The sequence below is a fragment of the Tuber melanosporum genome (assembly GCF_000151645.1).
Source record: "Tuber melanosporum whole genome shotgun sequence assembly, scaffold_241, strain Mel28".
Classification (NCBI taxonomy): Eukaryota; Fungi; Ascomycota; class Pezizomycetes; order Pezizales; family Tuberaceae; genus Tuber; species Tuber melanosporum.
The window spans coordinates 17,178-32,518 of record NW_003298910.1 but is presented as its reverse complement, the minus strand read 5'-3'; the positions used below and the strand labels follow the sequence as shown (position 1 = coordinate 32,518).

The following is a 15,341-nucleotide window of genomic DNA, read 5'->3' as shown; positions in this document are numbered from 1 at the left end:
ACAACTGAGATTGATATGTGTGATGACGCGCGGGCTCCGTAAGGGAGCTGGAGGGGGGTGTTGGAGACCAGAGATTCTGATTCCAAGTGGGGTTATCCTACTTAGGGTGGTTCCTAGGTATCAGGTTCTGGTATTCCTAACACCTTCCTAGACAATCTCCATCTACAGAAACAAATCTTGGTTGGCCAAGATAACTCTGAAGTCTATCAGGTTGTCTCTGCCTAACAGACTCTAACTACTCTTTGATGACCTTTGCAATATGAATTTTTGCATTGTCTTGCAAAAAAAACCTTACAGGGGTATAGTAGAGCAATAAAACTTCCTCCAAGATCTTGATATAGGAGCAGGCACTATATCCATTCTTTGGAGAGTCCTCATCTCGTCGTATAATCTGTAATTCTGACCATCCTCCTTTTCAGATACCCCCCCATACCATAAAGAAGAGGGAAGATTTGCCATGTTCACTCTTGTTGACAGCCTATTTATTCCATTTATCCTTTGGAAGTCAAAAAACCCATCCATCTGGTAAATTAGAAGAGTTTTATACCAAAGACTCATCGCTATAGATGCACTTGAGAAAATCTTAGTGCGGACTCTCAGAGTAGGGACTAGTACTTGCTTATACATTTACCAATTCTTCATCTTTCTGACAATAATAACATGCAATTCGTAGTCTTTCTTTCACATCTTTCTTCTATAGTCGAATTCTTTTACACTGTCTCCATTTCTGATGTATGTTTGGCCCAAGAGTGTGGCGAATATTATTGACACACACATTGGTACCACTCTCCTAAATGAGGTCGCAAAAGTATATATTTGGGAAACTTCTTACAAGACAAAGTAAGCAGCAAATAATTTGTCGATTTAGCTTCTTTGGACAACCTGTTCTAGACCCAGAACCAAAGTGGTTGAGTTCACCTGCTTGTTTAATGGCGCAGTAAACCGTCTGCAGTGTACACTCAAATTGTTCTGCAATGGCCAATGGACTGGAACCCAAACTTATTGCCTCGAAAATCTGCACTCTATCATGGGAATTTAGTTCTTTTCATCACTGCTGGGGAGTTTGCCGATTTCCACTTACAACGGTGCCAAAAGCTTGCAGAGGGGTCATTTTTTTTAGTACAGCAAAAAAAAGAAAAGAAAAAAAGTCCGCGGGTTGAGTGAGGGTTGTGTGAAACACGTTGCGTGGTGGATTAGGTGGGCTTGAGTGGGGTGTGTGTACAGACTTACTGATCATAACTGTATCATACTCGTGGTGAGGTGAAGTTTGTGAACACCCCCGGGCCACATTCGTAGGCCTGCCCTCTTCTATCCCGCGCACAATCCGTGGCATCACCGGTTCAAGTTGTCTGCACGACTCTGTAAGTACGCAACAGACAACAGTTGAGCATGGTCGATCGACGACTAAGTCTCGCCTCACAGGTGATCATATCTATCATTGCTAACCCAATTTATAATTAATATACTAGTGGGACCGCATTTCCGAGGTTGATCCACATTTCCACAACCTAACGATGGATTCTTTCCCTATGTCTTTGGTCTACTTTACTTTAATTATATGGGTTTGGGGACCATCGACTTTGCCTTTAGCGAGTCTATTAGTGCTGGATTCAGGGAGGTTGGCCTATTTGTGACTCTTTTGCTCGGCCTTATAGGCGTAAGTTCAAGTTATTTACGGTTTTTGAATTTTCATTATTACTGACACAGCTAGTAAGTTCTGGCATTCACCGCAGACAAAGTGTCGAACCCTCACATCCCAAATATTTTCGGTAGGGTTGCGGATAGCTCAATGTCCACACCCACAATGGTAAGATCCACTGAGAAATAGCTTTTTAGGGAGGTTCTGCAACGACCGTCTCAACTCGAACTGCCCTTATCACCACAGTAACGACACAAACCTTTCCAAACGTGCAATAGTGCTCAGTGGCTCAACTTTGCACAGTCTTAAGAACCGCTCTTAAATAAGGCGGTCGTACGAGTAAAGGGGTGTTTACACACTTGTTTAACCAAAAATTGGTGTAGTTTGCTCCAACGCTAACCCACACAAAGTCTTGATCTGTGTGTAGCAAAACCTCAAGTGTTCTGACGTTTTTGCAACATTCATGGTCTGTGGTTCGCCGCGAAATAAGCACAGTCCTTATTACGGCCTGCGGCCGTCGTAGCAGAACCTCCCCTAATAGCAGGCTGCTGATACGTTGTTAGTAAGTGAGTGTGCCAAGCCCGACTGTATCGGGTTCGTTGGAGAAGAGGTAGGGTTTTTTATTATTATTGTTCTTATTCTTTCTTTGCCTTGTGCGCCGCTATGTTTTGGGCGGTTATGGTAAAGGCAAGCAGTAGAGAAGTTTTGCCATTGCTACAGCAGGTTAAGATCGCTTCTCCAATTTGACACTTATCGTTTGGTTGTGTGGACAATTTTGATTATCGGAAGTTGTGATAGCTTGCACCAGCCTGAACAGCACTCCTTTGGGCACAAATCCAGGAAATAAAGCCGTCCCTAGCACCGGTTGCCTCACTGGTTTCGCTTATATCGCGGTCGACGACTGTGTCTATTCGGCTGGGGTCGATTGTTGGCGGGCCTGTTCCTGACCCGACAAGGCTTGGGCCACTCGCGGGATTAAGGAATAGGAGAGCCGCTGCGGGGGGAATTCTGGCGGGGGCGAGGAGGAGGGATGGGCTAACAGAAGCGCCGGTATCTACCTCATTTTATCCATGGCAAATCGGGGGAGTCCGAATCAATAGCTCGGGGTACATAAACTTGGCCAGATCATCAATATCACTCACGCAGCTTCTACCATCTGCCAGCTCCGAAATCGGCTCAACTGCTCTTGCTACTGTTAGCGGTTTTGTAGAAACCTACGTTCTCACCCCTTATTCTATATTGGGAGCAAACAGGGCTCGAAGGCAATTTCGGCGATTGTGCCATTGATCGAGAAGGAAATCGAGGAGAATGAAGCGGGGGAAGGAAAGGTTAGAGTGAGTGATTTGGCGATTGGATTGTCTTGCTTTGCTATAAGTTACTGCAGATGAAGACTAGGAAGAGGAGAGAGCTTGAGATTGAGTGGGACTTGGAATGGGATGAGGTGGTTGAAGATATCGCAGGCGGAGCTAGGAGGAATGAAAACACAGCGGTTGCGGTTTGTGACAAGGCTCCACAGGACGAGACTGGGGGACTACCGCCTGCTTTAATGTTTCAAGCTTTCCAAAGTGAGTCGCAAGGATGCCGTCTCGCTCGACCCCGACTTGCAGACACCAGGAGGGATACAGTACAGTAGTCTACGAGCGCAATACGTCCCCAAATATCATTCCCTGCCCCACCGCATACCACCCACAATCCCCACCCCACGCCCAAGAGGGAAAAGATCACACCCGATTGACCGTAAGTCAACCCAACAATTGATCGAGATTCGAGATCGAGTGATAAGCCATGATTCAATTTAACTAGACTCAAAAAATACTCCCCATTCCTCTCAATCTCAAAAAAACGTTCCAAAAAACTCAATAACTCAATTGGTTTAGGAAAAAACAAAAACAGACAAAACAGACAAACAGTATCTACAAGAAAGGAAGAAAGAGAGAGTAAAACCCAACACATGTCACTATAGAGTAAGTCGAAAATCAAAAAGCCGAAGTCAAAGAAAGAAAAGTGAAGAGAAGATAACCACCTCTAACCTTGCTGCATTGCGTTATGGAGAAAATGGGGAAAGAGAGAAGAGAACAGGAGCTTTTTGACGAGAAGGAAATGAGAAACTAAACCCCTTGTGGAGAGGTGGAGGTTGGCCCAAGGCAACGGCGGGAAATGGGAAGGATAAGGCCAAATTGGACAAGTCAAAAATGTCGAGCCGAGGAACGGGATAATTTAAGCGAGAGTAATGCTAGCTGAGAGGAGGAAAGGGGAAAAAAGGCTACTTTTCTTTCGTTTCACCTTCCATTTCTCCAGACCGATTAAGAGCGCGACATATAGAAAGGAAAAGAGGGTATGAGAAAAGCGAAAGAATAAAAAAACATAAAGCAAGAAAGACGCAAAAAAAAAAGACGCAAGTGGGCAAAAAAGGATGTCATTACACAAAATAAAGAACCGGGGAGGGGAGCGGGTAATAGGGAAATAAAAGATGAAACCTAATACACTTCGTTCCTCTTCAGCTTCCTCCCAAACGAGAGTTTAAACTTCGGTCCTTCCTCCTTAAGCATCGACGGAGAAGCATCTGTGGACATGGGCGGCGGAGGTGAAGTGTACTTTAGGAAGTCCACCAAGCTATCTGTGTCGTCTCGCTCTACTCGAGCATCCCTAGCTTGATACTGGACCCTTACTTGCACGCCGCCGTTGCCCATCATTCGGTGCTCTCTCAGATCGGAAGTTAGCCGGTAGGAGTCATGGCGCTTAGCTGATAATGATGGTGGTGGTGCGTTACTCGAGTGGTGCGGCGACATGTGGTCTGTGTCGGAGAGCAGTGGGACGTACTTTGCTGGTCCATCCAACAGAGCAGGGAGTTGGGGGACCATGGGGATAACCCTGTCTGCATTTGAAGCGATGGAGTTCTTGCGGGTTGATGAGCGGGTAAATCGACCCATTAAACTGACTGAGCTGTTCTTCTTTTGCGCCTTGTCCCTGGGATCCTCTGGAGGCTGGGGTGGCGGTGCGACATTTCTTAGGAAGTCAATTAAACTCTCTTCTTCTTTCCTCTTAGGAATCACCAATTCGAGCCCAACCAGATCCGGGTCGTCTTGCTCTTCGATATCGACGACCGCGAGCGAGTCCCTGACCCTGGTCTGCTTTCGCTGTGGAGCGGGCATACTTCCGTAATCGTGGGCTCTACCAGAGTTGCTCCGAAGAAGAGCAGTAGAGGAGGAAAAAGACGATTGATAAGAATCCTCAGGTGCGGAGTTCAGGCCAAGCCCGAGGCCACCAGGAATCGAATCCACTGGTTCAGTTCGCTCAGGATCTCGAGCGGCGTCGAATTGTGCAGAATCCATTGTGTTGCGGAAAGGAGCGACACTACGGGATATGCGTCGCTGGATGGTGTGTTCCCCGTCAACCGGAGGCGTTGTGTTGCGGAAGAAGTCAGCCAATGCTGACGTAGAAGCACTACTAGTGGACCCGCTCGCATCGCGGGGAACTAAATGATTCTTTGGGCGCGAATGTACAGTCGATGGCGTATCAGACCGCTGCTGTTTCATGACCGCTGGAATTATGATTCCACTAGGAGAGGAAGGAGGCTTTGAACCAAAGCCGTCAGCCCGTAGAGTTGTCGTAGCGGACAGAGGCCCGAACAAGCTAGGCATTTTCACGGTTTGAGTGGTGGTATCAAAGTGCCTAGATGGCGGTGGAGGGCCAGCGAAGGCTAAAGTGGTAATGGGAGGGGAGGTTGTCGAACGGAGCGTATGTGTCGGAGCGATGCTATCACCGCTGATTGGGTCTTTCGTAATGATGGCCTTGGCTCTTGCAGATGAAGGGCGCGAGCCCGATTTATTTGATGTTACGGTGCGCGGGCGTTCCGTGCCATCTGGTCCGGTGCGCAGGAACTCTACTAGGTCTGCAGTCTGTGTCGTGGAGCGTGGGGACCCCTAAATCAATAGTTATAAACAGTCCTAAGTCCAGGCGATTATGCAAGCCGTACCTCTATTCTCCTGATCGGACCAGGGGTGATTGTGCAGTGAATCGTATCACCACGAGAAATCAATTCCTCAAAGCTACGCTCTCTCTCATCCATATTTGCCAACTTTGCCGACTGCCGTTCACTATGCAAACTGCTGTGACTCTCGTCATCTGATTCTGGAGCCTTTGAGTGACCCGCACTTCCTACCGACCAGGGAACAAAGCTCTTGAACTTTGCTGACGACTGTGACGTGCTGGAACCAGAGGAATATATTGGACGCTGGGCCTTGCTGAAACTTGAGGAACGACGAGACTTGTCAGGCGTTGATGGAGATGTCCACACCCGCACTCCATTTGCACGTTCAGACGATATCGAGATACAGCTGCTAGAAGAAGGCTGGACCAGGGTAAGTTGGCCAATCTTTCTATCAGAAAGTTGAGAGTATTGAGAATGTTTGCTACTCGTCGACGACCCCTTTTTAGAGTGCGAAGAATTTCCATTCCCAGTAAGGCTCGCGCCCGGATAGGTCGACGTTTCCATTCCGGAGCCCTGTCGGTTGATCACAACTAGTATATCGTCATCCGAAACGACTGCATTATCAACCGCCCTAGTGCGATCGCTAGCAGCAGGTGCAGTTGATGGGCGCTTCGCTGCCCTCTCGGGAACTGGGGGAGGTTGATCTTCTGTGGATCGCGGAGTTTCGACAATTCCGGCAGAATGCATTGACGAAACGTCTGAAGAAGCAGCAGCAACGTGGCAAACTGGACTAGCCGGTGCCCTTCCTACCTCATCCTCCTGTTGTGGCTGATGCATCGGCGTTTCCTCAACCTCCTCACAACGGGCTCGCGAGGAAGACAAAGATACTGGTGGTGCTACAAGGACATCCGAAGTGTGAGCAACCCCAATTTCACCATTAAGATCCTCGTCATTCCCGGAAACCGAAACAAGTTTTTCGGCTGTTTCAGGCGACTCGGTCCCAATAGCCCCGTCCTCTGAGAACTCTCGCTTAGCCTGTACCATCTCGGAATTTGAATACTGGTTAATAATTGAGCCGTCCGGTTGTTCGTATGTTTCGACCACAGACTCTAATTCCTTGCCTGGTTCAGCAGGCCAGCCCTTCTGCTCCTCTGCTGGCGTGTAGAAGGCTTGGTCGGTTTCTGCCGCCTCGCCCGTCTCTACTTCACCTTTGGCTATTTCAAGGTTGTCCGAACCCGTCCTTTCTCCCTCGTCTTCAGCAACTGGATCAGGGAAATCCCCTCGAGTAAGATCTGGTAACGAGCAAGGCCGCTTAATGCTAGGTGAACGGGTAACAAATGGCGACTCCGTAGTCCAAGGTAAAAGGATCAAGCTTTGTGGACGGCGTTTCTCCAATTTGCCCGTGATTTCCAACTCCTTGGACACGTTAGCACAGATCGCAACCAGGGATCGATGCCACGAAACCAGGGTTCTTTCCTTTCCCACACCCAGGAGAAACGTAAGACTTACCATAAGCTCGCCAAGACTCATCAGTTCAACTTTACGGCTTTCTGGTCTCTCGGCGTCTCCACCAGCTGGAGGAGCGGCCTCGACGATTGGAGTCAGCAACGCCTCCTTGTTAGCCTCAAGGGTAGCAGTATCGTCCCCAAATTCCACTTCTTTGTCCACTCCTACCACAGGCGCCTCATCCCCCCCAAATGTACCCTTGGCCGCAGAGGGTTCGCCCCTCAAAGTGTTTCCCGTCGTAAGACCGCTTGCGCTTGTCCGGCTGGAGGTACTAGCTCGTCTCTCATGACGTTGTAGGGAGGGAATGGAGAAAGAGCTCCTTCCTCGCACTCGCTTGCGCCATTGTCGCCATAGTCGGCTAAGGGACGGATTCAAGGCCACCTTTTCCGTATCCAACTCCTCAACAACAGGTCTCTCAGTAGCGTCGGACATTTCTCTGGCCTCATTGGTAGGTAGTTTCTGAGCAAAGCGGTTGATGGCTGCATGACCAGCAACAAGCAGCGTTTGTTCGCCCACAAACTCTAAAACAGCGGTGAGCCAGATTGCCACCGCTGGTGAAACAATACCGGGCATGGCACTGTGAGCGTTGTATTGCTGAGCTCCGACTGATCCCTCAAGGCCAACTCCGGAATATACAGCCTCATCGTCCTCCTCCAAGTCCCCCAGAGACGAGTAAACCATGCACCGCAGCCTGGTCTTCTTCCATGTTCCCTCTAGATCCCATGCTCCAGTCGTTTCCTGCGGTTCGCCAAAATCCTCGTCGTCCTCCCCATCCCCTCCTCCAAGGTAAGACGTTAGCTCCTGATCCGCACCAGAAATAGCTTCATTTGCAAGTCGACAGCGAAGAACCTCCTCAACCGCTGGCCTCAAGAGCCTGAGTGAGGTCGATTTGGCCGAAGAAAGGAACTCATATAGGAGAAAGTCGAGAAATTGGTTGATGAGCTTCAGCGACGGCGGCGTAACGAGAATGGTAGGAGATCCAGGGCTAACAATTCCCTCATCCTGTAAGAAACTCTCATGATTACTCGTCACAATCCCTGTGGCGGCGGATGCGGCGATATAAGCCGATTCCGGAGTAACTGAAGCCAGTGGGTAACCCATCGAGATGATAGAAGATCCGTGGGAGCTTAGGGGGTTTTCTATGGATCCATTACTTTGACTTCTTTTGTGGGTGAGAGGAGGTTGTTGATGATGCGGCAGCTGCTGCAAGTTGAGGGAGTCCGGTCGAGTAGGTCTATTCATTTTTCTTTGTGCGTATTACGGTCGAAATTAATATGCAGCAGTCGGTAAAAAGTGGCAGAACACGGTAGTAACAACAGCTCTCAACTCGACCCAATCTGCCCGTCCCCGACAAACTCCGTAATAAGTGCGGTGGCCGGCTAGAAATTAAATAAAAAAGGAGTGAAAAATAGACAATATCAAGTATTGGCAAGCTCTCCCTAAGTAACAATGCGAAGAGCGGCTACCAACAAGGTTATCATTAACGGGAAAGCTATTGGTTATTTTTTCCTGCCACGATCTGTTTTGCTGTGGAGCTTTTTGGAAACAGGGACGAAGAAAGCAGGAGGGACGAGACGAAATAGTGCGCAGCAACAGCGGGACAGAGCGGTAGTTTTCTTTTCTTCACTCGTCGTTCTCGGTCAGAGATCAAAAGCGTGTGAAAAACGAGCGAGCGGGAGCTGCCACCGCTTATGAGAACCGTCCGCAGAGGGAAATAAAATGACCAATTGGCCCAAGGGAAAAAGTGGATTCCTATTCGGAAAAGTAATAGGGGACTGAAGGAGGGAAGGAGGGAAGCAAAGAAAGAAAGAAAGAGAAAAGGGCGCAACCGTTGTTCGTTCAGAAGGGGGGGGTGGGGGGAAGGGAGGATGGGGGAGGTTCAAGAGAACCAAGAAGAAAGCCTTATTAACTTGTATAAGACTGATCAATTATCAAAGATAGTAAGAGAAAGGTACGGCACGGCCTTCGGAAGGGGGTGGGTGGGCTTTGGCAGAGTGGCGCACTGATCAAACTTCTCAAGGGAGGGAAGAGGGAAGGGGAGAGAGGATAGTGATAGCAGTACTGGCACAGTAGCGAGAGGATATATTGTGCGGCACTGGTACGGTGAATGCCCAAGCGCAACCCGTAAACGAAGACGGGCGGAGAAAGAGACGAGCCGATATTTCTGGGGCGCAACGAGGTTGATTGAGACTGGTATGAAGACCGCAGTCGAGTAGTTCGCGATGCCAAAAGCCGGAGGAGTTTCTCGCAGATCTGGGAACGTCCGACCTTGTTAAACCAGGATGAACAACTGGTGGGGATGCAAACAAGTTGAGACCAACATAGAGGTAAACGAGTCAGGGCTGGAAGCTCCGATCTCGTATACAATGCAAACTAAACACCGTGCCTTTGTTTACTTTCTTTCTCCTTATTCGTAGCTTGTGTAGTTCCTACTCCGAGCTTTTCATTCGATCATAATCAATCATAAGCTATTGCTTTCTCTTCTTTTGTCACTCGAACGCAATAAACCGACAACATACGGCACCCGCTCCGAATAGATTCCCGCCGCTCCCTAAAGCCCGCCCCCAAGCTATTGCGAGGCACACGAACGAACGAACGAACTCCTGTCACACATATCATGCACCAAGGTCAATCAGTGGCGGGGGGCCCTCTGGAGATAATATTATGATATGGCATGCGAGGATATATCTTTTTGTCTCCTGCGACGCGTCTCAACAGCTGCTGCACATGACTTGGCCCAGGTGTGTAACGGCAAAACAAAAACTTTCATGGGAAGAAACAGCCCTCTTCTCATCACGGGAATTCCCAGAACTGCTGCCGTATTCTTCCCTCCTTGCCCCGCCCCAGCTCCCATAAAATGGTGCCTTAGTAACAGCTTTTGCCGGGGATCATTCTTCGCAAGGTCCGGAGAATTCACTGGATAAGAATCACACCAGAAGGCGATCGACACAAAGAATGCTGGCTACCTACCACATCGTACCTAAAAGTACGAGTACAGATTCACGCTTGTGCCAGATGCAGCACACAGACCCACACCATACATCATACCAATACTCGTACTGGTACAGTACAGTTTTCCATCATGCTCAGTCTGGCGCTGCACCGCAGGCTGCTAGAAAATTATGATACAGCACTGTACTCGAGTGCGGTGGTACTGTACTGTGCCCTCCCACAACGATACTTGTACTCGAGTACTATACCCAAGTACAGTACTCGAGCACTCCCCGCTTCCCCATCCCACATGTCTCTTTACCCTATTGCTCAAATTCTCATCCCCCTCCGCCCACTTGGTGGATGGGAGGAGAGACATAGGAAAAAGAAAAAAGAAGAAAATAGAAGAAAAAAAACAGGAAAGAAAAAAAGGAACCAAAAGAAGCACCAAAGAAGCAAAGGTGCAGGACTTGGGGAATCAGGATCCCGGTACCTGTCCTCCCCTGTCTTGGCTTTCGGTACTTCCTACCGTACTCGAGTACTGGCCTGGCTCCTCAAATGCACGCTTAATCTCTGATTGCATCTCGATGGGGACGGAAATGCCGTTCCATCATAACATTTCGACATCGAATTCCTCATCTCTCATGAGTACCGCACTTGTACTCGTACTGTACCATTGACAATATCGAGGCTGTGGGTGGACACGGCTTGAAATGCCTCTTCATACTCGTATGGTGACTCGCTCTCCTTTTTTTCTTTTTTTGGGCTTTCGATGAGATCTGAAATGCGTCTTCCCGGGTACCTAGCTACTCGTAGAAATTCCGGCCTCATTCTGTGCTGCTGCTCATGTGGGTAACCTTTTTTTATTTTTTATTTTTTATATCTCTTTTTGCACTGGGCTTCTAAATTCCTCCTTGAGCACGCCAGCGCTCCCATGATGATTGTGCAATGATGCAGGTTGCATTGGATGCGAAAAAAGGGGCTCCCAAGCCCGATGGCAGCACAGGTCAAGCACACCGCGGCTGCAACTAATCCGCCAAATCCCTTTTCTCGTCGCCTCTTGTGCCTTTTATGTTCACAACTTTTTTGTGGTCTACTTGAGTACTCGAGTGAAGCCGTCCATTCGTACCCATAATTTATCTTTCAGCCCAACTTAAAGTTGACCTTGGGACCGTTCCTCGTTGGTACAGTACTTGGTGGTACTTGTAATTACCGGTAGTCTTCTCCTTCGCTCGCCAGGCGGTTGCACCAATAGGGTACGGTGGTGCTTTCAAACATTTCAACTAACCCTGTTCAGTCATCAGCAACCGAAAGTCCACCAAGCGGCCTGAACCACTTAAAACGCTCGGACATCCACAATCATAGTAATTCACCCGACTCAGGTTTTACAAGGGCGGTACTGTATGAATACCGTACTGGAGCACTCGAATACGGCACTCGTGTCAAAAATTGCCATGAGAAAAGAATCCGGACTCATCCCCGATTTTCTTGACTGAGCAGTGAGCACGACCTGTACTAGTACTTTGGACGCGTAGTTTCAGCGAGCTTGGCCTGGCGTGTTTTGATTTTTTATACCACGTTCGGGCCTCCTCTTCCAATCTCCTCATCAATCTTGGCCACCCTAAAAACTAGGGATGTCGAGAATTTCTCCCCTAAAGTTATCATAATACCGGTAAGGGGAGAGAAAACACAGCGAAAAGATTCTCTCTCAGCCCTTAGTTGAGACAAATATCATAAAAAAGAGAAACACAATGGAGCTTAGGAGGAGGGGAGGGGCAACTCCAGAGTCCCAGGGAGACTCTCGATTATTCCGGTTCTCAGGGTATACCCTGCCCAAGGTCTGAGACCACCCGCACTCGTGTCAGTTGCAGGCAAGACGCGCTGGTACCGGTATCATACCGGTGCAAGTGCTCGTACGTACTCGTACAGTTTCCGACAACAAGGGGTTGTGAATTTATCCAAGTATGGGCGCTCAGACATGCACGGATTCTATTGCCATATACAGTTCAGTCGTACCCCGTTACCCCAGGCGGCCAGAGTCCTGTGGATGCCGTATGTCCGGCACAGTGTGCAATTCAGGGCATTCAGTGTGAAGAAATTTGGGACTCACAGTCCAATCGGGGTTCATTCATGGCTAACTGGGAAGAACACCGCCGACCCGTCATATGGCCCTTGCTCGAGTACCGATAGTATTACCGTACCGCACCTCCAAGAGGGGAGCTAACAAAGTTCATATGGGGAATAAACCTTTTCAATACAATGCTCTTGGCGAAAAACCTTCCGAAATATACCATCAAAAAAGGGAAACCTTTGCGCAGAATTACTTTGACTTTGGCCTACCGTAAAACTGTGAAGAAAAATAAAATAAAAACCATGGCAGGGGAATTAAACACAGGTGATCATGATATTGTTAGTATTAGTCTGCTCCCCCTCTGAGGTGGTGCGTTTTAGGTGGGTTGTTCAACAAAGAGTCCTAGGGAATTCTAGAGTAAATATTTTGTTCCAATGTGAAACCTTGTGACGGTATGTTACAGTATCACCAAGAATGGCATTGTATCATACTCGTGGAGATAAAGGGAATGGTACCCCCCGTGTTTTTCATGGTATTCGAAAAGGTTTCTCTTCATTCGGGACAGTGAGGCAACTTAACCTGACGATAGAGATCCAGGACAGCGGGGTGCGATTTTGCGGATCCCTGTTTCCGGGTATTACCTGGGACGAGTCCCGGTACTACCGTACTACCGTACGGTACTCATAGAGCTCAGCTCCAGCAAAATCCTCTCGACCTCAGACATAGTGGGGTATCATATTGTAACTTTCTCGTGCCGCAGCCGGACCACCTCGCCAAGAAAAAACATTTCCCACCTCAACAACCCTCAAAAGGATATTCGATAACCGCTCCTACGAGAATTAAGGCTCTATCGGATAATAGTGGGTGATTGTCTGCTAATCCTAATTGAGAGGGAAATGAAAATATCTCAGGCTTTTTACAAGTAGTTTGTGATAAAAGTCTAACTTTTCATGCGAGCAACATGTTAAGCACTGTTAATTTCCTTGGTGGGGACGGTTAATTGATAGCTACCCCGGAGTTAACCGGTGGAGGGGCCGTGCCTTGCTGGCGGATTAGTGTGTTATTATCATACTGAGCCAGGAGGAATGTCCACCTGTTCCCGCTACAAGGGTCCCTGACCATATTTACCCGTACTTGTATATCCCCTGAGTTGCCAGCACAGCCCGACTCTCTCACAGTCAGACTCTTTGTCAGGTCTGAGGCTCTGCGATAGTTGAGGAGTACCGTGCTGTGGATGGGTACGAGTGTATTCAATGAACGAAATAGTAACTGTCAGAAGGGATCCTCACAAACCGCAACATCACTCACTCACTGCAAGTACGGTACTGTACGAGTGCAGACAGGAAGTCTGGCGAATGGCTTGGCACTATTCAGTATACGATGTAAGAGGTACAGTTTCCATCTCAAACCGAGAGTGAGTGAGGAAAGCGCCAAAACGCCAAATAGTACCGCATTCTTCAAGCGTTTATATTAGCTTTCCGACACTTCTTTTCTTGATCCTTTTGAATCAACGCAAATTCCCGCATACCGGTGCTTTTGGGAATTGCAAGCACAGTAAACATTTCCTGCAATGGAATACAATGATCATCGAACTCTGCGCCCATACACATCCCACTCGAACGAAATCTCCCAACGATCCAGCAGCGACCCTCCAGAACCAAAACCCCAATGGTAGCGTGCTCGAGTGCACATGATATAACACATTCCAGCGGGATGGCCGGGTATGGGCGTGGGTGACCGGACCGGACCGGACGGCCAGGGATTCTGGAGACCTGGCCGTAGGAAATGAAAGGATGGGTTTGGCGTGGAAGTTGATCAAGCAGACCGGAAGCTTTGATACCTAATCCCTGGCTATCCCGTCTCCCACGTCCATACCCGAGCATAACTTTAAATTCTAACTCGAGTACGAGTACCAAAGTGTTGGAAGGATTGGCTTCAGCGGTCTTTTCTCTTTTTTTTTTTTTTGCCTCATTGCCGGGCACCCGGAACGTTCTACAGTACTTGTACGAGTACTGGGCCAGTGAATTTGTGCCACGGGGGGTCGATTGTACAGTAGGACAGAATATGATGCAAATTTAATTTTTTTTTTTGCTATCTCAAGAACAACATGATATACCAAAAGGAAGGAGTAAAACAGGATTGGAAATACGGTACTCGTTCTTGAATTAAGTTATGCGCCATCGACACACCAAAAAACGGGGATTCGTGGCGTATTATAGTGCTTAATTCAGGCGTGAGTAGCCCAATTTTGCGCAAAGTTTGTTGGGGCAATGAGAGTTTCCCCGAAGCCCAACTTGAGAGCAACTGGTCCGACTTCTGTACTCGAGTACAGTACAGCAACAACAACATTGTATTTCCATCAGGACATCGTGATCGTCAGCTCAATTAACGCCCGCATTACCAGCCTCCAGTTTTTTTTTTTTTTTTAATGACCCCGAGCACTGCCGGTACCCATACCGTATTCTTGTTCGATCCGAGATGGACATTCCCTGAAATCGTACTAGCCATCGATCTCGATTATCGCCAAAGCCCGCACCACCTCCCACGATGAGCCCGGGGAATATTTTGTGGCGCAGGAGTGACCTCGCATAGCGGGTATCGGATACACGATACCCGCATTCTCGCTTCGTATTTGTGCGAAACTGTGGATGGCATGTTTCCCTCCCAAAAGTCCTCTGAGGACTTTGCAGATTGATACAACTCGTGATTAGAGAGATCCTAAAAGGAATGGGGAGGTGGGTCATATCCCAAAGCCAACCGAGATGTTGGAGCCCGAGCAGGCATACTCGAGTAAGCACAGAACCATCCAATGCAATGTGATTCCATACTCTACTGTACTCGTACTAGTGCAAGTCCCTCAGCACTTGACTGGTGAAAAAGGTAGTATCGATACAAGCACGTACGGTACGATCACCACCATTCTCGCAGACTCGTATCGGGGGTCTTGTAGATCATTTCCCTCCGGGCGATTCCCTAACAGGGAGAATGGTCCACGTCGAATCTGGCGGCTTTGAGTAAAAAAGCCTAAGCGGGTAGAAAAACTGGGAATCCTTACCTTCCTTCCATTCTTACCTGGGTTTTGGAAAAAGTTTATTTTTATTCTTATTCCCCCCCCTCACTTCTCCATTCATTCCTGCACACCATGATGGGGAGGGTCCAGGTGTTATGATGGGGTCGAGCGGTTGTCCCAGCTCATCATCAGTGGACTATGTGGCAGAATCCTCTCTACTCGAGTAGTTTTGGGATTTATCGGGTGTGCGGAC

At 48.5% G+C, this 15,341-nt stretch overlaps 1 protein-coding gene; it reads right to left on the bottom strand.

Annotated features, from left to right (window-relative positions):
• Positions 1–3,410: 3,410 nt before the first annotated feature.
• On the bottom strand, positions 3,411–8,318 carry GSTUM_00001016001 (uncharacterized protein; the record flags this gene model as incomplete). XM_002838326.2 has 3 exons in its annotated part: positions 3,411–5,562; positions 5,616–6,986; positions 7,080–8,318. The coding sequence occupies 3 exons, from the start codon at positions 8,316–8,318 to the stop codon at positions 4,117–4,119; spliced, it is 4,056 nt and encodes a 1,351-aa protein (XP_002838372.1). The 3' UTR covers positions 3,411–4,116.
• Positions 8,319–15,341: the final 7,023 nt, after the last annotated feature.